Below are 24601 nucleotides of genomic sequence, written 5' to 3' on the forward strand. Positions count from 1 at the left end.
GAGATCTTGGCAAGTACGTTTTTTTCTTAGCAAGCAGAAATGTGGATAATTTGTCAAGTCCAGTGTAATATATATATATATATATATATATATATATAATATCACTTTCAATACAGAAAGTTTGCTTTACTGGTCTTATGTTACATCAAAATCAAAAATTGTAATTATAAATAAGAAACATTATCTGAAAACATCTGCTAAATATTCCTCCATAAATAAATTTACAAATTTATTTTACTAGTTTATTACTAGTAATTTACAAAATCTTCAATTTACATTTAAATAAAATTAAACAAAAGAAATGCAGTCTTGGTTAAAGTCAGTATATTACAGACCACCATATGCTAAAAAAAAAAAAAAAAAGATATAAAACTTCTTTCCAGTATACAATGTATATTTTTTTTAACAATGAAATATCATACTTTATTTGCAATTTCAACAAGAACTGATTCTGTATGTTGAATTACTGTGTCTATAAATGGCCTCTGAAGAGCATTTACTTCTAGCATTGTCCTAATTAAGCTGTGCAGACTTTCAGAATATCTATAAAAAATTATTTATTAATATATATTACTTTTTGATATCATCATAAAGATTCACAATCAATAATTAATTATGACAAAATATTCCAATGCGAATTTTTGTGTCTCAGTAGTGACAATTCTCTTTCGTTGGCAAGATCTAGGACATGAAGAACACTTATAAAGTATTTACAAGTGAATGACAGTTAGTCAGTATCAGCACAATGCAGTACCTGGATTTTTCCTCCTGGAAATTCATTTTTTCCCTCTGTACAAAACAGACAAAAAAACACAAGTGCTGACACATATCAAACTGAAGACAGGATTCAAGGAGGTGAATGTCTTATCATTACCAACATTTGGTTTATAAGAAGCTGAGCTACTTGTCTGCAACAAGCCACAGGGCCTAATACAAAATAAAGATGGCATAGGATTAGAATAAAAATACAAACATCCTTTTCTGTTGATAATGTAAGAAACATTCACTTCCATTATAGAGTGTTATTCTCTATACTTTCTAACATATTTTTTGTTCCTTCAGTTCTTCACAAGACTAATCTTTGGCTTTATTTATTTTTTGGTTTTTAGAATAGAATTTTAGATTTCAAGTTCCATGTTTTTTCATCTTTTAATCATTTAAGCTTCTTGTTTAATATCTAAGTTTATTTATACCATTTCTTTTTCATTAATAGATTGTCAAAAGCAATCTTATGTTTATTATGTTGTTTAGAAGAGAAAACACATCTAAGGATGTGTTTTAAATCAATCACATCACATAATGGCAATAATTAACTAACTTACTTTATTTAGTTGCTAAATCATTAAACCAATATTTCACTTTGTCACCAAAGCATCTTCATACACACAAAGATATACACTTTACATTTGAACACAGGCACACTAGCAAGAAGACAAACACAGACTTAAGTGCAAAAATGTGAGATCCTAAAGTCCTAATTGGTGTCCTCTATGGGTGTGGTTATGGGCTCTTGCTTATTCAGCTGAAGGTCTCAAGATGACAACCTCCCAGATTTTTGGTAACATGAGATAACCATATTTGCTAGATTCAGGGAATGTTGTAGTACTGTGGCAGATTGTAGAAAACAAACAGTCTCTTAGATTTATATCTGCTTTTTTATAATAGGGAAGTTTTTCCACTGGATCCAGTGATCTGTATTAATGACATGGTCTCCCATTCCAGAATGGCTGTAGTTAAATATGGACAAAGTTTCTGTGTTCATAAATGAATATTCACTGTTCTTCCAGTTTGTCCAAAGTATGTTAGTTTGCAAAAGAAAGGAATACTAGTAATGACACAAGGATGATCTAGATGACAAAGAGGATCTTTTGAATAAGGTAAAAGAAAGGGGAGTGCCCCAGATGTATCGGTTGGCAATGAATTTATTGTGATTTGGATTTTTTGAAAGGGAGGGAGGAAGCTGAGTTTGAAGAAATTTCAATGGAAATTTCTTCAAACTTCTTCTGCTGAGTATCCAGGTGACTAGGATGTCAAGAAAGGGCAGACAATTGATTTCTTTTCAATTGCAAATAGATCCTCAGGTGATGGCTACTAATGTGTGCTATAAATGTTTCCAACATATCTAAGTCATGTGGTCAAATGGAAATCATGTTGTCAATGTAGTGTAGCCATACTGATGGCTTGAGTGGGACAGAGTTTAGGGATGTTTTTTCAAAATGTTCTATGAAAAGATTGGTTCAAGGTGGTGGTGGTGGTGTGAGGAAGAGGAGAGACATAGATTACTTTAATCTGCTTTGAAGTTTTTTCAACCTATAAGCAGACTGCTGAAGATTCAGCTATGGGTTCCCACTCCCCTGCCAAGGTTATCAAAGGAACATTTTGGAAAAACTGATCCTAAATTCAATTCCGCTCAACCCACAATAGAGGTACACTACACTGATGACACATTGACACATTTTTTGTTTAGACACATGATTTGGATAATATGTTAGGAAAGTGTTTGCAACACCAATGAAAAAGAAAAAAAATTGTATATCCTTCCTTGACATTCTAGTTACCCAGTGAATTCTTATCCTTTTCTGTCTACAGAAAACCCACTCACACTGGTAAATACATCTATTACATCATCACCTCTCCCAGCAGTATGGTGTTATCAAAACTTAAGTAAATAAAGCTGGAACCATCTGCTCAGACCACATTACCCTCTCCACTGAAATCAATCACATCATATAATGGCATTAAATTTAATGCTATTTGGGATACCTCAGAAAAAATTTCACACATTCTTAAAAGATAAAACATACATACCAAACCAGAAGTTAGCATTCCATATGTGTTCACCAAAAGATCCTCATCATCATCTAGATCGTCCTGACTGCAGAATTCCTAGCTTCTAACTAACATACAAACCAGAGGAATAGTCAATATGTATTAGATGCATATTGGCCAGCCTGGTTGGCCGAGTGGTTAGCATATCTCGCTCTCCAGTCAAAAGACTGCGGGTTCGAATCCCACCATGAGCATGGATGTTTGTGATTGTCTCTGAAAATACTAGTGGTGATAGTGGGTGGTAGATGGCTTTGGTGTAGTTGGTGGAGACAGAGTGTTGTAGAGTAGATGCCTTCCCTTGATGAGTCTTTGAACTTCCTGGAGGTGTAACATAATAATAATAAACAGAGAAACTATGTCCATTATCTACACCACAGCTGTTCTGTGGTAACAGACCATGCCAATGATGCAGATCACCAGATCTGCATTGACATAGTCTGACTACGACATTCTCTGAATTTAAACAAATATGGCTGCCTCACATTACCAAAAATTTGGGAGACTATCATTTGGAGATCTTCAGCCAAATGAGCAAAGATCCCACAGACGGAATCAGTTTATGATTCTGCCTTTAGGAACAAAGTATGTGTTTGCCTTACTGCCAGTATGTGTATGTATACAAATGTCCAATGTATATCTTTGTGACTATAAATATGCCCTGGTGACCAAGGCAAAATATTGGTTTAATAATTTAACAATTAACTTGCCTGCTTGACCAAGTAGTTAGCATATCTGCTCTTCAACCAACACGCAGTGGGTTTGAATTCCACCGGCATGGACATTTGTGACTTTTTAGGTGGGAGATGAATTTCAACACTCAGCAGGAGACCATCACCACTCTGCTTATTGGAGGCCTATCTAGAGCAGGGTTTCTGGACTATGTAAAAAATAATATACATATATATATATATACTAGGGGAGGGACTCTGCCCCCTGACGCCTACGGCACCCCCCCACCCCGAGTTCCAGACCGATAGGCTGGTTCTCCTTGAATTTTGATAACTCGAAAGGGGTCCCCCCCCAGGCACACCCAACCCCCTGAGTTCCAGAATGGTAGGCCTGTTCTCCTTGAATTCTGATGACTCGAATTTTGAAGACTGGACACTCAGGGTAGCCCTGAGTTTCAAAACGTTTCAAATAACTTGACAAAAAACGTGACAAAAAAGCCTTATCATTTTATATTATAGAGCATATATATATATATATATATATAGAAAAAATCACCTCTCCCAGTTCACCTTAGTTCACCCATGCTACGAATGTATTATAGGTTTATAAATAAACCATTTGTGCCTGGGAGCCACACACAAAAAAATTCAGTAGTATAATCCACAAACATGAGTTTTCTCCTCAAAACAACAACAACATAAGTGTTGTAACATAATCAGCATCTAAATATCCATATCAGACTGGCTTTTATTTACTCCTATGCAAATTTATGTTCCACAGGTATTCAGATGTGATTTTATATAAAATGCTTTCTAGTAAGATTTTTATTTTATTTATTTATTTTTAGTTTTGTTTTATAGGGATATTTGCTCGCTCGTAATTTTAATAGAGAATACATAATTCAGTTTCTAACATTTTTTTTTTTTACATCAATGATTTTATAAATAAATTGAATGCAATATTTCAGAGAACACAAAAAAAGCATTCTAGTGCCTTTTGTGGTCATGCTGAAATTCCACCTCCTGGATGAACAGCATAAATAAATGAAGAGCAGAAAGAAGAAGAATACAAAAAAAAAGGGGGGGGAGCTGGTTTCCAATCTTTTATTTAATGATGTTTGAAAAAGCATGCTTTTCAATTTACTGATTCAGCATGTGTAATCATCTTAAATAAGGATGGAAATGAATTACTAATACATGACTGCTTAGCAAACTGCATTCCTTTGGTCCACTTGCCACTCTGCTATCCAATTACAGAGTGGCAGGTGGACCACTCTGCTATCCAATTACAGAGTGGTTCACCTGCCACTCTGTAATTGGATAGCCAGCTTTCTCTCTCTCTGTTCTATCACCTACCTTCTTTCTTCTACACATAAATAACTTTCTCTGAATGATCACTAATTCTTTCTTTCAAGGTTGCATGGTAGTCAAGATTCATTGTGTAGAATTTATGGAGACAAAAACATTTGTGTTGGAGTAATTATTTTACTTACAATTAAGCAAATAACACTCCTGATGATGATGAACTCTATATCAAGGTCATCATCAGAAAAATCCCCTACCTCTGTATGAGACTGGCTAACTCACCTTTCGTCGAAAGAGACAAAATAATGGTTCCTCACGTTACTGATGGGAATTGAACCCAGGTCTTTGTCTATACCGACAGAGCTACAGAGGCTCTAACTACTTAATTAACATAAATAAACTATTTTTTTATATACATAATAAGTATAATAACATACAAATGATTAAATAAAATTACAGTGGAACTATTGTACATCAAACAGATATCTAAACATCCTCTTATCTTGAGGTGTTCTTGTGTTGGGTTCTGCCATCATATTCTGGATGTCATATAAGTTGTTGGAATTACTAATCCATCATTCTTGTTGAACTTAAGATGATGTCTCAGCATCTGCCAAGCTGCCTTGAATTTTCTTTCAAACCAGGTTTTGGTGTAGAGACTTAGTGTCTAATTGGTACACTAATTAATACTCTGCAAGCACCAACCTGCTTCTCTTGGAGCAAGCTTCTAAAATGGCTTGGGCCAAGCAAACCGTTCCATGCTATTTAAGGCTCAGCAATATCACGGCACACACCAAAATGTCAATGCACATGCACACTGTTCTAGCGAACTTATCATTGTTGCAATCACTCGCCTTGAGAAAATAACAACGCAGCTACAGTTCCCTGTAATGACGGAGAGCAATGTTTGTAATAGAATAGAAATTGTAACTCATCGATTTTTTTTATTTAGTCTTAAACTCTAAAATACAGGACAAAAAGCCCGAAGAGTTTTCTCGGGATGATCCCGTATTTTACAGGACATCTGGGATCCCTAGTCATAACCCATGAAGTTTGGCCTACAAGCAGTGCAGCCACTATGGTAAGATAAAAATACATCTGTCTAAATTGATTAATCGGCTTGCCTTTCTAGGAAAGGCAGCATTTCCTAGAAAGACAAACTGTTCTGTATTTTTGGTCTGTATAGAAAAAGCTATGTTGAGAGAACAAATTCATGAGGTCTGCAAAAATTTAGCAATTACCAAAAACAACATTTTGCAACTAAAATTAGAGCTATCGAACTACATAAATCTCGATATTTGGGATATTCTAGAGAGAATTACAGACTCAGAAAAGCACATGTTATGTAGAAACAAAGAAAAACTAATAGTGGAGTTCCAAAGACTAAAAAAAAGGAAATGACAGACAATCCAGAAGATGCCATGTCTGGAGGAGTAGCCAATCACAAACCAGTGATACAAGGGGCAGGGAATCACAAACAAGTGAAGTTGGAGCAACCGATGGACTATGGCCATGCTATCAACACATCCAGCCACAACCTTAACAATGGAGAACTCTTCCTTCTGCAAAAAGGCTTAAACTATGCTACTGCACTGCAGTCAGTAAACAAACTACTTTATCTACCACAACAATGAAAAAAAAAACATCTAAAATTCCTCCCCTCCAATACAGTTGATAAAATATGGATCAAAACATCCAATATACTAAGTTATAATAAACAATTAAGTTGCAATTTAACCAAAGCAGAAAAATTAGCCCTTAAATCTCTAAGAAATAACCAAGACATTATAAATTAAAAATAAAGATACCAAGAAATTATATACTTGGTTTAATCCTTTATCCATATTTTCATATGTCCCAGTCCTGAAAATACTTCAGGCACAAACTTTGTGTGCTTACACTTGGATAAAGGATTAAACCAAGTATATAATTTCTTGGTGTCTTTAATTTATAGTATAACCAAGCAGAAAAACTTATAACTACCTCTAATCCAGAGTAATTTAATAATAAGGTGTGACACCTTTTGGCTACCCGTATATGAAAATATGACTTCTGCATTACTTCAACCTTAGCATCACCTCTGGGTCTCGCTCCCACTGATGAGATCTCAATAAAGGTTGAAACTGGTCTGGGTAGTGACCCTTCATATAATGCATAGCATTATACATATCTGCAAGGAAATGTTCTTTGCATTATGGGATACTAAGGCAAGTGATGTGAAGTTGTTAGCTTCTATATACAAGTTGCCCCAGTTCTGAAAATGCTTCAGGTGCAAGCTTTGTTTACTTACACTTGGATAAAGGATTAAACCAAGTATATAATTTCTTGGTATCTTTAATTTATACTATAAGCAAGTGGAAAAACTTACAATCATAACCAAGACATTGTTATTACTAAGACAATACCACCATCAATCTTGATCAGACAATGCACATTGAAAAAATGAACCAATTGGTATCTGACCACAACACATATCAATTGGTTAACTACAATCCCACAAACCACGTCAAAGAGAAAACAACAGAATTAATCAAGTCAGTGATCACATGGCTAGAGGAAACACTTAAAAAACTATTACTGCATCTGGTTACCTTCATGGTAATCTTCAGTGAGTCAAGGATAACCTGGTCTCCTTCAATGCCATCAAAATGCAGTCCTACCTTTTTTTTTATCTCACAAAGAGGATCTCAGTTCACATTCCCTTACTTTAACTAATACACAAATCACCAGATAGGATCAGATATCTCTCTCTCCTTGGACTGACATTTATCTCCAGTCTCTCATGGCACAAAATATATAAATTTCCTCAGCCTCTATAAAACTAGACATTATTTTCCACTCAAGATACTATTTTACACCCACCCAACTACCAACCTACACAAATCCCAAATCTGCCCATTCTTAGAATACTGTTTACACATTCATTGTAGTGCACCTAAATCCGCCCTAAAAATTGTTGATGCTGTCCAGAGAAGAGCAACCTGTCTCATAGATGACCTTTCCCTCAAAGACTCACTTCAATCTTTCTCTCATTGATGCACTGTTTCAGCTCTATGTCTCTTCTACAAGTACTCCCATGATTACTACTCCAGTGAATTGGCAAACATCATTCTTGCACTTTCTGTTGGGCTTATTAAAACAAGATCAGCAGCTGCCCAATATTTAAGTACAACTGCAAACACATCGAACCCACCTCTCCTCTTCCTCACTTATTCCATCTAACTCTATCCTCTGGAACAGCTTTTCTCATAATGTGTTTCCCAACAACTACAACCTCCAGCTCTTCAAGATAAATGTCAACAGATTCCTTCTTTCTCAATTCTTATCTTCATCACACACATGGTACTAATAGTGAGATAAATATAAATTATGGGTCACAATGTTTATCCAGTTGCTGAGAAGCAATTTTTTACATTTATGTTTGTGATGTCTTTTATGTGTCCGTAGGATATGTGTTAACACATATTTATTTATTTTGTATAATGTAATTCCATATGCAAAGAACATACTAATTCTCGAAACCTATTTCCATCACTGATCTTCATTACCTAATGCAGGATCAGCTTGTTACCTTTTATTACCAGTTTTATTTCATAATTTTATTAGCAGCTTTAAAACAGTTATTTTCTACATGTTGAGATATTAAAAGATTTCTCTTTAAGGTGTAATTTTTATAATGAAGGATCACAAATCAAAACCTAATGTTGGAAAAATAATGTTGACTTTCCCACATGTTTTATTTTTTTGTTGCTATTATTGTGATATGCTTCCAAATGTCATTTTGGTTGAACAGGTTTCACACTCTCTGAGGGTAACATTATCTGCATTTTAATACTTCTACACATACATATTTCTACTGATGCAATACCACATTCAGCTCATTGCAGTGTCCAAAAATCATATTTAGACTTCGGAGTAAAAACTTAATTTATTTTTTTTAGTTCATTTCTTCTATTATGCAATACATCAAACTATAAAGAAATCCAGCATTTCTTCTTTTTGAGGGTGCAGCCCTAAAACAGTTATTCCATGGACTGACACTACTAGATAGTATGTTGAACTGAGCCTACAGTAATACTTGAGACAAATTCCAGATCATTGAACAAATTATCTTATTGCCACTATTCAGTAGATGTGCCTAGAATTCAAATAGCTGTACAGAGAGGGAACTGCAAGGCCATGATTTGCAAAGGATATGTGAAATTATCTGCATATGTGGCTTAATAAAGAGTATATTACTGTATATTCTTTACCACACAAATTCAACAGCAACCATGAAAAAGTCAAGTAAAGAGAAATCAATTAAATGTGAAAAAAAAAGACAAACTTCAGAGATATGCATTGTCTTTTGTCTTAAACTCTGTCATATTTGTTTCAATTCTCCAATATGTGAAACATATTTATATCATTTCATAAAAGAAATTAAAACTTAAGGTTCTTGAATCACTGTTCATTTCAGTTTTAACAAATCTGACTAATTTTTCATCTCAAAGTGTCACACATGCAAATATATTTGCTCTGATATACAAGTCCGAGAGTTTCCAACTTGGAATTCTACTCCTCTTTTCTGATTTTAAGCTAAAAAGTCTTTCAGCCCCATACTGAATTCTTTGATTTCCTTTCATTAAATGATTCTCTCAATTTTAAATTTCATAATTGTTGAAATCTTTGAACTGCTCTTCTTTTTCCAGCTGCGCTGATCCAGTATGTGCTATCACTAGAATGTCTGAGCTTTGGCTATTTTTCTGTTCCTGAAACATGACACTTTTTCAAGTCCGAGAATTTCAAAGATGATACAATTTGCCCCATGAAAATTATTTATTAAATATATTTATTATATTCATCATTATCAAATTCCTGCCATGTACCTTCAAAGGGTGTACAGGATATAATAGTACTACATGAAAAACTTACATCATTACTAACTTCCTATCTACAATTTTCCTCCAAATCAGTCTGTTATCAAGACTCCAACATTATCAGATCTTATATTTCTATCGTCTAAGGAACTTTGTACCGTATCAATCCACCTATATCTTGGTCTTCCTCTGGGTCGTTTTCTTGCCAACCTGACAGAGAACACTTGTTTTGCTAATCTTTCCTCGTCCATTCTCTTTAAGTGACCATACCACTGGAGATTAGCTCTGCTAATGCATTCCTGGATGCTGACAATGTCAAGTTCTTACCTAATATCCTCATTTTTAATATGATATTGCCATTGATGACCCTAATCTTTCTCAAGATTCTCATATCTGCAGTCTCTAGTCTTTGGTCAAGGGTTTTACTTCTGACCCAGCCCTCAGATCCATAAGTTAAAATTCGTTTGAACACTGTCTTGTATACAGCTAATTTAGTGTTCCAAATAATTTTTCTCTTATTCCATATGAATTTATTCAATTGACTTCGTACCATACCAGCTTTGTTGATTCTGTTGTCTATTTCCATATTTAATTTACCATCTTCACTAAAAATTGTGCCTAAGTAGCTGAAATGCTTTACTTGTTCTATAGGTTCTCCATTCACAATGCTGTTGATATTTTCAATGCGTCTGCCTATTTTCATTGTCTTTGTCTTATTACTGCTAACTTCATACCATACCAATTACAACAGTTCTTCAATTTAGTAAGGGAATCTTGCAGACTTTAAGGGAATATTGCAGACTTATAGTGGATTTATTTAGAATTATAACATCAACCGCATAAAGCAAAGAGCTGAAGTAAGCATCTCCAATTTTGATTTAATGCCACTTTCCTTCATAATGTGATCCATATAGAGATGTGATCGATGTGATTCATTATCTATATAGATCACATTTATTATATTCCAATACATTTAACTGCCAATTTTTTTACATTTATGCAATGATATATACATTTTTTTAATTATTCCAAATTCATGCATTCATAAGTCTTTTATATTTTGAACATCAATTAACAAACAGGCAATGACAATCAAGGAAAAGAAGGAGGAGGAGTAGCCATAATATTCAACACTAAATATGAGGCTAATCTTCAATGGCAGGCAATTTCAAGTAGCGTGATGTGGGCAAATATCAGAATGGGGAACGGGACAATGAGACTTATTTGTGCCTATGGTCCCACAGAAAGTTCTACTAAGATAGAAGTGGAGGAATTTTTGAGATTTTAGAAAAAGCAACACATAATATTTTGGGAAAATTTGGAAAAAAGAGCAAAGCTAATAACAATGGCGAATACCTGTTGGATTTCTGCTCAGGACATGGACTGTTAATGCTATTTTGTGATTTTTAAATTAAATTTATTGGAAGTTTGTGACAATGTTCCAACATAAAAATGTGCACAAATTCACATGGAGGATGAGGCAAGGAATAAGAAAAGTCTCACTGACTATGTTATTGTTGATGCTTTTTCCCTGGTGCAGGACACTAGAGTGTAGAGAGGATTTGAAATTGGAAGTGATCACCATTTAGTCTTGAGCAGGATAAAACTGAATTTCATATTAAAAAGAATTCTCCATAGGAATACATGGAGAACATACTCCAAACAGGAATGGTAAAAAATTGATTGACTTTGTAGTTTATAATAACCTAAAAATAATGAATTCCTTCTATAAACATAAAGACATACATAAATATACTTGGGCAGCAAGAGGATGGAAATCAATATTAGATTACTTTATACTAAATGAAAAGGCATCAAAATTTTCACTAGATGTTAGAGTTCACAGAGGATATGAAATAAGAAGTGACCACTTCCTTGTTAAAATAAAATTAAGATTACCACCTAAATGGCTACAAGTAACAAGAACAGAAAGAAAAATTGAAACAATTGTTTATAAAACTAGACTATTGAATTACACAAATGTACAATGGCTATATGAACAAAGAATTAACCAATATCTAGACAAAATAAAACAAAATGAAGAAATAGAAATAGAATGGTTTAATATAAAAACGATACTAAAATGCAGCAGCAAATGAAAGCTTAGGAAATACCAAAAAATTCAATAAAAGGAAAAAACTGAAGATCTGGGATGATACAATGAAAGAAATAATCAAAAAGAAAAAAGAAGCCTATCACAAATGGTTAAGCAGTAAAAGATTAGAAGATGAAATAGAATATAAAAGAATAAGAGCCATAGCTAAAAGAGAAGTCAGAAAAAGACATAGAGAATCATGGAACAAATTTGTTTCTAATTTAGAACATGATTTATATAAAATAAGACCCAATGTATATAAAATTTTGAAACACTTAAATGCAGATACCAAAGAAAACATAAAATTAAACACTGAATTGAAATTAGAAGAATTTCTAAATTACTACACAGAAGTGTGGACAGACAAATATTTTAAAAAAGACACCTGCAAACAATTAATGAAAATGAAAAGGAAATAACTAAAGAAGAATTAGAAATCAGCCTGAAAGAAACAAGAGATAGAAAATCACCTGGAGAAGATAAACTAGGTTCAGAACTATATAAATATGCAGGAACTAGATTCAAAGAAAGACTCTTATTATTTTTAAATAAAATTTATTCAACTGGTATCCCCCCAATAGAATGGAAAAAAGAAATTGTGATTCCTATCTTTAAAAAAGGTAACAGAGATGACCCTAAAAACTATAGAGGTATCAGTATACTAAATTTCTGCTACAAAATATATAGCAGAATCTTAAATAGCAAACTAATGAAATATGCCGAAAACTTTATTTTAGAAGTACAGAATGGATATAGAAAAGGACGATCATGTATAGACCCGGCCTTTTGTCTAAAATTAATAATAGAGAAAAGAAGAGAATACAATTTAGAAACACATATTGCATTTATTGATTTTGAAAAAGCATTTGACAAAGTTAAAAGAAACATATTATTTAACATATTAAAAGTAAGACAAATACCAAATAATATCCTAAAAGCTATCACAAGTATATATGAAAATAATCAAATACAAATAAGATTAAATCACCAGCTATCATATATGAGAGAGATAAACTAAGGGGTCCGACAGGGATGTCCCCCTCTCAGCAACTCTTTTTAATATCTACTTAAATGAAATAATAATAAAATGGAATAAAAAGTTACATCAAGGAATTAAACTTTCTCCTACAGTGAACTTAAACACTCTCCTTTTTGCCGACGACTAAATAATAATTACAAATTCTGAAGATAAACTACAGAAAGCTATTTTAGATCTAAATGAAATATCCAAAGATTATGGAATGATAATATTAACCGTAAAATTAAAAACTATGGCCTTTAAAGGACAAGATCCAGCAAGAACTAAAATAGTAATAGATAACAAGATCTTAGAACAGGTGAATTCATTTAACTACCTAGGATGTACGATCACATATGAAAATGAAAAAGATATAAACGTAAAAATTGCAAAATATTTAAAATTAAGAGGTGTAATTAACTCTATATTTAAACCAAACCTAGTTCAAAAACAAACCAAGCTAAACGTATACAATACATTAGCCCTACCAGTCTTAATGTATGGAAGCGAAATCTGGACAATAAAACAAAAAGACAAACAAAGATTAACAACAGCAGAAATGAAGTTTATAAGAAAAACAGCCAAGTATACCCTATTTGATCACAAAAGAAATGAAGAAATTATGAAAGAATTAAACCAAGAACCAGTAATAGAAAAATTAAAAAATATAAACATAAATGGATGGTACACGTTCAAAGAATGAAAATAGAAAGATTACCAAAACAAGCCTTAAAATACAAGCCATTAGGAAAAAGAAAACCAGGACGTCCTCTTAAACGATTCAACGATGACTTCTAAGGCCGGAACAGGCCATGCTAGGCCTAAATCCTTGATATGCATGATGATGATATTAAAAAGAAGAACATATAAGAAAGTTTTAAAGTGAATAAAAGTTGAGCAGCTCTCAGATATGAACTGTAGACTAAAATACACAAATATTATTCAAGAAAAATAAAAGTGTTTGAGAACAGGAATCAACCTTTGGAGAGTCAGTGGCAAGCTCTGAAGAAAACATTGATTGATTCAGCCAGAGAGGCATGTGGTGAGGTTGTCTGCAAGGATAGAAAAATCAGAATTCCATGGTGAACAGGAAGTTAAAGAATCAGCGAAGGAAAAGAAGAAAGCATATCAAAAGTTCCTAGCAAATAAGTCAGCTTTGCTCTTAGAGAATACAGAGACAAATGTAAGAAAGCTAAACACTGTGTAAACTAGCTAAACAAAAGTTATGGGAAGACTATGGTAAGAACATAGAAAATAAATATAAAGAAGGTGGCAAGATATTCTGGAGGTTGTTGAAGAAGCTCAGAAATGGAGAAAAGACTGTTGTAAAAAGAATTAGATATGATAACGGTGACATGAAAACTGGAGAAAAAGACATCCTTGAAGTATGAAGTAATTACTTTGAAAAATTGCTAAATTAAACAAGCAGTGATAGCACAGTAGTAAAAAACATTAAACAGGGATGCAATCAGGAATACATATTCATACTTGAAGTAGAAAAAGCCATCAATGACCTGTGGAATTGTGGAAAGGCAGCTGGAGTAGAAGATATTCGACCAGAAATGATCAAGTATGGAGGTATAAAAGTCTTACAATGGCTGCACTGCATAGTTTAGCAGTCCTGGACAGAGGGATGAATTCCGAATGATTGGAGTAGAGCTCTCATAGTATCCATATATAAAAAGGAAAGTAAAACTGAATGTGAGAATTACAGAGGTATTTCTCTACTGAGTGTTCCTGGTAAGATTTATGCAAGTATACTTGAGAAACGGTTGAGAAGGATTGTGGAAGAGAAGTTGGTGAAGAACAAGCTGGATTTAGGCCAAACAGAAGATGTTAGGATCAGATTTCCACTTTACAACAAACTGTTGAGAAATCATGGGAATATAACAAAGATCTGTATTTAAGTTTTTTACATCTGGAAAAGGCATATGAAAAGGTGCCGAGAGAGAGAGAGAGAGAGAGAAGCTATTCAAAACACCACAGTTGTATGTTGTCAGTGGGGCATTATATCAAACAATATTTGGTCTTTATTTGAATTGTAAGTCAGCAGTTACAATTGAAGGAAGTATAGGAAGCTGGTTTAATGTTAAATCTGGTGTCAGACAAGGATGTACATTATCCCCTTTGTTATTCATTATCTATATGGATCACATTATGAAGGAAAGTGATATTAAACCTGATATCAAAATTCGAGATGTTAATGTCAGCTCTTTGCTTTATGCAGATGATGTTACACTTCTAAATAAATCTGCTACAAGCCTGCAAGATTCCCTGACTAAATTGAAGAACTGTTGTAATAGATATGGTATGAAGGTTAGCAATAACAAGACAAAGACAATGAAAGTAGGCAGAAGCATAAAACTATCAACTGCATTGTAAATGGAGAACCTACAGAACAAGTAAAACATTTCGGCTACTTATGCATGATTTTTAGTGAAGATGGCAAATTAAATATGGAAATAGACAACAGAATCAACAAAGCTAGTACGGTAAGAAGTCAACTATATAAATTTATATGTAATAAGAGATAAATTAGCTGCATACAAGACAGTGTTAAAACCAATTTTAACTTATGGATCTGAGAGTTGGGTTAGAAGTAAAATGCTTGACTAGAGACTGCATATATGAGAATCCTGAGAAAGATTAGGGGCATGAATAGATTGCATTAATGGCAATATCATAGTAAAAACGATGATATTAGAAAGAACTTGACTCTGCTAATGCATTCCAGCATCCAGGAATGCATTAGCAGAGCTAATCTCAGGTGTATGGTCACTTAGTATGGAAGAGGAAGGATTAGCAAAACAAGTGTTCTCTGCCAGGTTGGCAGCAAAACGACCCAGAGGAAGACCAAGGTATAGGTGGATTGATACAATAAAAGGTGCCTTAGAATACAGAAATATAAGATCTGATAATGTTGGAATATTGACAGGTAACAGACTGATTTGGAGGAAAATTGTAGATAGGAAGTTAATAATGATGTAAATTTTTCATGTTGTACTATGATATCCTGTACACCCCTTGAGGGTACATGTCAGAAATTTGATGATGATGATGATTAACAAACATTTTCAAGGTATATTAACTAATCCTAAATTTAAAACTTTGGCATCATTTGAATGAACATCAATCTTTTATTTCCTATAATCTGCTAATCCAAAGTAAGACTTTAAAAGTAGTTATATTTATTGTAGTTGTTAATATAATTAATTTGTAATTAAATTTTAATCATCATCTATAACTTATATGATACAATATTCATTTTACTAAAACTGAAACATAAGAAAGTCAATTCTTTTCTTATCAGATTCATAAATTCAAATTTAGAGTTTCAAGCTGTATTTCCTGAGATTCAAGATAAAAGAGAGAGAGAGAGAGAGTAAAATTTCCTGAGATTGTCATCCCGGGTAATTCCTGAGAGAGAAACTCCAGATATTACCGTTGATCCTACATAAACTGTTCACCTGTGTCTATCAGAATACCAGATATCAGAATATGCAGATTTTTATTCCTCTATGTAAATTCAGGCTACAATCAGACTAAACTCAGACTACACACTGATATTCTCATCCACATATTGTCTGGCATTATAAGAATGCCCAATAGGACAAAGTTTGTTATTTCATTATCTCATTTCCATGACTGGATCATTGTTTTCAGTCTTCTGATTAAAAAGAAACATTTAAAATGAACACATTACTGAAACAATTCTTACTAGTTTGGAAAAATTCACTACTCATCACTTATTTAAGCCTTGATTGTCCAAGTGTGGTAATGATATACAAGAGAAGAATCATGCATATCATGAATAGCTTTCACTGAAATCTTTATCTTCCTTTTATGTTTATACTAAAGCTCAAAAGAGAGAAAAGCAAATTACAAATATGTGCAAAAAACTAATTTTGAAATAACCAAAAGCTGGAAACTTGCATTATATCTCTATAGCATTCTTTGTGTAGATAAGGTTTTACTTTTGTTAGACATATATCATTATCATCAAATTCTTGCCATGTACCCTCAAGGGGTGTACAGGATATGATAGTACTACATGAAAAATTTACATCATTACTATCTTTCTATTTACAATTTTCCTCCAAATCAGTCTGTTATGATAATGTTGAAGATCATAACATGAAGATCTGACATCAGATCTAATATTTCTATCATCTAAGGCACACTTTGTACCGTATCAATCCACCTACATCTTGGTCTTCCTCTGGGTCGTTTTCCTGCCAACCTGGCAGAGAGCACTTGGTTTGCTAATCTTTCCTCTCTCATTTTGTTTAAGTGACCATACCACCTGAGATTAGGTCAGCAAACGCATTCCTGGATGCTGACAATGTCAAGTTCTTTCCTAATATCCTTGTTTTTAATATGATATTACCATTGATGCCATCTGTTCACACCTCTAATCAGTGGTGTAGCTAGAGCTGTTGCTGCCCAGGGAGGTCCCTGAGTTTGCCACCCCGGGCGGCAACACACACCAGAAATATACTACAAAAAGTCAAAACGACGTATAGGGAAATAAATTAAAACAATATGTTTATTTTTAACATAAAACTTTAATTTCAACATTTTAAAATGTTATTTTTCTTGTTTTTCTGTTAGCAAAATCGTCAATCACATTGGCGAAGTCTATTCCATAGTAATGTAGGTAATTCTTAATCTATTTTATTTAGAAAAATTCCTATCACAACTAGCAACACATACAGCAATTGTGAAGAAAATTTGCGGTAGTATTACAATATATGGAACTGAGTTCTCGAGACTGTATTCAAGAATTAACTGCAAAAGTTCAAAAAAGGTTCAAAGTGCCGCCCGGTGCAGACTGCCCCCTCTAATCCCCCCCCCCTCCCACCTCAACGATGCCACTGCCTCTAATGTTTCCCAGGACTTTCATATCTGCGGTCTCTAGTCTTTGGTCAAGTGTTTTACTTGTGACCCAGCTCTCAGATCAATAAGTTAAAATTGGTTTGAACACTGTCTTGTATACAGCTAATTTAGTGTTCCAAATAATTTTTCTCTTATTCCATATGAATTTATTCAATTGACTTCGTACCATACCAACTTTGTTGATTCTGTTGTCTATTTACATATTTAATTTACCATCTTCAGTAAAAACTGTGCCTAAGTAGCTGAAATGTTTTACTTGTTCCACAGGTTCTCCTTTCACAACGCAGTTGACATTTTCAACGATTCTGCCTATTTTCATTGTCTTTTTATTGCTGACCTTCATACCATATCTATTACAACAGTTATTCAATTTAGTCAGCGAATCTTGCAAACTTGTAATGAATTTATTTAGAAGTATAACATCATCCGCATAAAGCAAAGAGCTGACATTAACATGTCCAATTTTGATATCATGTTTAATACCACTTTCCTTCATAATGTGATTAATATAGAATGAATAACAGAGGGGATAATGTGCATCCTTGTCTCACACCAGATTTAACATTAAACCATCTTCCTGTACTTCCTTCAATTCTAACTGCTGACTTACAACTCAAATAAAGACTAATTATTGCTTGATATAATGCCCCATTGACACTATATAACTTTAGCATATTGAATAGCTTCTCTCTTGGCACCTCATATGCCTTTTCCAGATCGACAAAACTTAAATACAGATCTTAAATACAAATCTATGATTTCTCAACTATTTGTCATAAATGCTGTCAGGATCAGATCATGAAGATCTGATCCTGACAGCCTCTATTTGGCTTGAATCCAGCTTGTTCTTCACCAAGCTTTTTTTCCATAATTCTTCTCAACCGTTTCTCAAGTATACTTGCATAAATCTTACCAGGAACACTCAGTAGGGAAATACCTCTGTAATTCTCACATTCAGTTTTATTTCCCATTTTATATATGGGTACTATTAAAGCTCTATTCCAATCATCGGAATTCATCCCTCTGTCCAGGACTGCTAAACTATGCAGTGCAGCCATTGTAAGACTTTTATACCTCCATACTTGATCATTTCTGGTCGAATATCATCTAGTCCTGCTGCCTTTCCACATTTCAAGCATTTGATAGCTCTTTCTACTTCAAGTATGGATATGTATTCCTGATCGTATGCCTGTTTAGTGTTTTTTACTACTGTGCTATCACTGCTTGTTCCATTTAGCAATTTCTTGAAGTACTTACTCTATATTTCAAGGATATCTTTTTCTCCTGTTTTCATGTCACCTATATCATCTTTAACTCCTTTTACAGCACTCTTTTCTCCATTTCTAAGTTTCTTCAACAACCTCCAGAATATCTTACCACCTTCTTGATATTTATTTTCCATGTTCTTGCCAAAGTCCTCCCATGACTTTTATTTAGCTAGTTTTACACAGTGTTTAGCTTTCTTACATTTGTCTCTGTATTCTCTAAGAGCACAAGCTGACTTATTTGCCAGGAACTTTTGATATGCTTCCTTCTTTTCCTTCACCGTCTCTTTAACTTTCTGTGTCCACCATGGAGTTCTTTTCTATCCTTGCAGACAACCTCACCAAATGCCTCTCTGGCTGAATCAATCAGGGTTTTCTTCAAGGCTTGCCATTGAATCACCAAGGTTTGTTTCCTGTTCTCAAAATCTTTCATTTTTTCTTCAATAATCTTTGTGTATTTTAGTCTACAGTTGACATCTGAGAGCTGCTCAACTTTCATTCGCTTTAAAACTTTCTTACATGTTATTCTTTTGAATATGAAATTCAGTTTTATCCTGCTCAAGACTAAATAGTGATCGCTTCCAATTTCAAATCCTCTGTACACTGTGGTGTCCTGCACCAGGGAGAAAACATCACTATCGACAATAACATAGTCAATGAGACTTTTCTTATTCCTTGCCTCTTCTCTCCATGTGAATTTGTGCACACGCGTTGCAAGAATTGATCGACATATACAATCTCTGTACAATGGGTACTGCATCAGATGACTAATGAAATGAAACAGATGTGACTGGTACTTTGTTGCTGATTGCTTCTACATTACCAGAGTGAAAGCAAAGCTTTTCTTCATAACATCATGATTGGGGATAAAAGTTGGGTCCATCAATATGATCCTGAAATAAAAATTCAGTCTGTGGAATATTGCCATTCGACTTCATTGAGACCTACCAAAGTTCAAAACTCAACTTTCCACCAGAAAGCTGCAAGTGGATTGTTTCTTGGGACAGTAAAAGTGTCATTTGCTAAAACTATAGTGAAATGGATGGCAAATTCTCAAAGCTATATGACTTCAAAGCTAACTTGGTTGGCTAAGTGGTTAGCATATTTACTCTCCAGCCAAGAGACTGAGGGTTCGAATCTTGCCTACGCATGGATGTTTGCGATTGTCTTCCACCTTCATACATTTATTCATCCAAGTATAAATACACTCTACCAAGATGGACTGGGTCACCATGGGAGAAGTAGATCCAACCCTCCTGCAATGGGAGAGGCCTTCACCCTGTAGTGGGTAGAAAACAGGATGATCATCATCATATGACCTCAAAGCTAAAACAATGAATTACTCATGTTTTTTTGCCAAGGAATAGCCACTGCTTTTTGCAGAATGACGATGTAAGGATACCCACACACACAAACAAATATGTTTACTTCAGCAACTACTGAAGAGATCCAATCTGAAGCTGTGGAAAATCCTTACTATGTTGTTGTTGTTATCGAATCCATTGAAGAGCTTCTAGATATGACCATCGGCCTGTAGAACTGCTTTGGCAATCTGTTGAACTTTGATGGGGTAGGATTATTGTCAATTTTCTGTAGAACAACAGCAGCAATTGCTGGACAAGAATAGATATGGGCAGGTGTTAGTTCAACTCCTGAACAGTTCTTGCATATTTCATAGCTTCTAGTACCATCCAGATGAATTTTCATGCCTTTAAAATGTTCCATCCTTAGTCTGACGATGATTGTGGTTATTTCTCTATTTTCATTAATTTCATTTCATTTCATTTCATTTCATTCTGATTTCATTCTTCTTCTTGATAGTTTGTTTTACCAATCTTATTTTTGTGACAGAGTTAACATCAGTTAGTGATAGTGGGTGTAATTTTGAGGTAAGTATCTTGCTTCTTTGGCTAGTCTGTTTGCTCTCTCATTGCGTTCAATATTTACATGCGCTGGTATCAATTGCAGTGTAGTTTTTTTCAAATTTAAAGTTGTTAGTTGTTCATGAATTTCCTGTGTGAGTTTTGTTTTTCCATTTTTTAATGCCTCAAGTGCAGATTTTGAGTCATTGTAGATCAGTGGTTCTTAACCTTTTACTGGCCCACACCCTCAGTGAACTTCAATTTACATTCTCATACCCCCTTGAAAAATTTGTTTTTTGTTAGGAAAGAAAATTTATTGGAAAACAATTTATTGAAAAATACATATGCACATATGTATCAACATAAAATCAAAATAACATATAAATTTTTAGTGATTAATTTGTTGCTTTTTCATAATAATATTTTGAAAGCGAGGTTCCTTTTTTTGAAAGGGCTACGTGCATATCATCACTTGCATTTAAGAGATTTCAGGTTTTTGTTTGTATGTGCAAAAGTGATGAAAATCCCATTTCGCAAAGATAGGTGGTAGCAAATGGTAGAAGTGTCTGCAATGCTGCCTTCGCCAGTTGTGGAAATGGTTCTAGCTGAGTACACCAGAATTGTTCTAAATCCAATTTTTCAAATTCCATTTGAATACGTGCACTGGCTTGCATTTCAATAAGATTGTCTTTTATTAAATTACCATCGTTTATAGAATTAAGATCAAAAAGAAATGGATTCAGTATCCACCTCTGCTCTTTGCCAATATCTCCCATGCAAAAATATCCATGAAAAGAATCAATCAATTGTTGCAAATGTATTACAATTTCAGGTAAAATTGTGATTTTTTTTCATTTTCCAGAACAATTTCATCAAGCAAGAGAAAGTTTGCAAAATTACCATTTTCAACTCGATGTATCCAAATTTTTAGTTTTTCAATAAAAGCAAATCATTTTTCACTAGATGTTATTATGTTCTTACCATACCCTTGCATTGATATATTTAATTCATTTAGGTGACTGAAAATATCTGCTAAGTAGGCCAATCGAATTACTGCATCTCTTCTTTCAAAGTCTTGAATTAAATTACAATTCTGATTAGTAAGAAACTGAATAATCTCCTCCCACATTTCGAAAACCTTGCAAAGCATACATCCCTTGGAGAGCCAGCTTATGTCAGTGTGATAAAGAAGCACACTATGGTTAGCACTGATTTCTTCGCAAAAAGCAAAGTTCTCTGGCAAAGTTTCTGATGTAAGCGCATGGCAGTGCAACATGCTATTGTAACTTGCAGTACTTTTTTTTTGATATAGGCAAAAAAAAACCGGAATTTTTGCCTAACCTCGCAAGTGCACCATCAGTACATATTGAGCTAATCACATCCATTGTTATTTGATGTTTCAAGAAAAAGTTTTTAATGTGATTAAAAACATCAATTCCTTTTGCCGTCAGTTCCAGTTGATCACAAAATAAAAATTCTTCCAAAATTTCCTTTTCCTTTATATATTGCACAAATACTAATAACTCACTGCAATTATGAACGTCGGTTGACTTGTCCAATTGAATACACACTTTCAGAGGACTGATTTTAATATCTTGTACTACTTGCAGTAAAATATCCTCTGATGTCTTGAATGCATGATCAAATCACATCATTTGATAATGGAATCTACTGAATTTTCTTATGTGCTTCAGAACCTAATACAATTTTCACAATTTCCAATGCACATGATTTCACCAATTCTTCAGCTATTGTATGAGGATTTTTTTTCTTTATGCACAGATATGCAAACTTAACTCAGGTGGCATATCTTTATGCACAGATATGCCACCTGATAAGAAGTTTCTAGCAAAGGCTTCTGAACTACACAGAGTCAAATTTTGTAATGGTACCGCTGCTATTGAATCGTGGCTTCTTAGACTTCAAGATGTTAAGTGTATGTCCTGCAGCTTTATCACCATGCTGGTTGTTGAAATGTTCTAACAACTTAGACGGTTTAAGATTGGAGTTTGAAAATATTTTGCAACATAAACTGCATTATGGTTTTTGAGTACTGACTTTTTCTGTTCCACAAGTAAATCCGTAAGCAACATAATCGTCTTTCCATTGGCATCTTTTTTGACATGGCAGGGATTACTACAAATAATAAATTAATATTTACATATTATTTAACAATGCATTTGGCCATGGTTCCTTAAGAAAATTATAAAATGACGTGTAAACAAAAATTAATTTTAGTTCTTACTAAACCTTTCAAAATTCGAGAGAAAAAATTTAATCAATTGTTCTTTACTTACTGATTACTACTGGTAAAACAAAAAATAGCATTTGTTTGTCACTTGATCCACTTTGTTGATGTTTGTGCACAACGAAATGACGTTTCTCATGACAATGGCAAGAGTATGCGCAGCATGTATCTGTGCATTTGGCTTGGGCGTATGCGTGAGCATTTGTAAGCGACAGTACATTCGGGGATGTCTTTTGAATATAGTTGTTTTTAATTTCTTAAAATGTAACAAAAAAATATGTATAACTTATATGTAATGGTTCTTGGTGAAATAGAATAATTCTATATGGGTTGTAAGATTATATATCTTAAATATACTTTAGTTTGCATAACTTTTTTCCTCTCATGGAAAAGGCAAATATGATTTAAATAATTAGTCAATATATGCTGGAATATTTTACAGCTTGGACCCCTAGGAATACTTTCTAGCACCCCCTGGTTAAGAAACTGTGCATTAGAGTAATGTTTGGCTAGTATATTTGCCATCTATAATAAATTTAGTTTAATCCTTTATCCAAGTGTGAGCAAACAAAGTTTGCGCCTGAAAGTATCTTCAGGACTGGGGTAAGGTGGTACAACACCAGGGAAACTCGTTGCAAAGGTGGAGCAAGTTACCAACACTCCTGTCTCGGTATCTCCCATAATGCAAAACATCTCCTTGCGGACATGTCTAATGTTATGCATTAAGGGAAGGGCCACTACCCAGACTAGTTTCGACCTTTATTGAGGTAGAATGGCAGTTCATGCCTTTCATCACTGGCCTCTTTAGATTTAATAAAAGTTGTGCTGAGAGTCAGCTTGATAGTGAGAGAGGAGGAGAAAAGATAGAGTGGATAGTAGTAGATAGTTAAAAGAGGCCTCAGTCGATCTACTTGGCCTGACTTAAATGTCAGCACCAAGCAGATCTCCGACATTATCTCCCTCCATCCGTTCTTTTCAGCTTTCCCCGGTCAGTCACCTCTTCAGGTGTCTGCCCGAGGAAAGTGGGGAAAAACAAATGAAAGACGCACCACATGAAAAAGAGGAACTAGTAAATAACATTAAAAATTACATATGACAATTTGTAGGAAACTAGGTAAATTCTGAAATTTCAACCTGAATGACCAGTTTAATACTGAGAAGAGCGGGGGCAGAGCCTGGCCTGGGTGATGCAGCCCCAAGGAGCTGCACCGCCTCGGTGTAAGCCTTCGCAGCCCAGGTTCTCAGGATACCCCCTCCTGTGTGGAATAGACATAGACCTTTTTTTACAACAAAAATTCTAATCTGAAAGAGGACAAAAAGAAGAAAAAAAAAAACAGAATTTTTTTTTTTTTTTTTTTTTTTCCCCTCTGGCAGATCAATACTAGGAGTCGACTGACTTGTTAGGCGAGGTTTAAATCCTCCTGCTGTCTATTGCTGTGGGTTTTAATGATGAGATCTGCTAATTTGTCTCCACAGACGTGGTTTAGCATGTAGAGGCCTCTGTGCAGTGCTAGTCCCACGTCGTCCTCTGCATCGATAAGACCAATGATCTTTTC

The 24601-nt window shown here is 34.2% G+C and overlaps 1 protein-coding gene across 3 annotated transcripts in view; it reads right to left on the reverse strand.

Moving 5' to 3' along the window:
• Positions 1-241: 241 nt before the first annotated feature.
• LOC150105655 (serine/threonine-protein kinase 16) overlaps positions 242-24601 on the reverse strand; it is a 171737-nt gene continuing 147377 nt past the window's right edge. For 2 of the 3 annotated variants that reach the window (XM_090394976.1, XM_090394977.1), the window contains one exon: positions 242-543. In XM_090394976.1, the coding sequence (XP_090251102.1) occupies positions 417-543 (127 nt within the window). In that variant the 3' untranslated portion in view covers positions 242-416. The remainder of the gene's footprint in view (positions 544-24601) is intronic. The other variant, XM_090394975.1, reaches the window with a different exon arrangement.

This window comes from Typopeltis vanoorti, chromosome 6, assembly GCF_054136105.1.
Source record: "Typopeltis vanoorti isolate ZY-2024b chromosome 6, IOZ_Tvanoo_1.0, whole genome shotgun sequence".
NCBI lineage: Eukaryota > Metazoa > Arthropoda > Arachnida > Uropygi > Thelyphonidae > Typopeltis > Typopeltis vanoorti.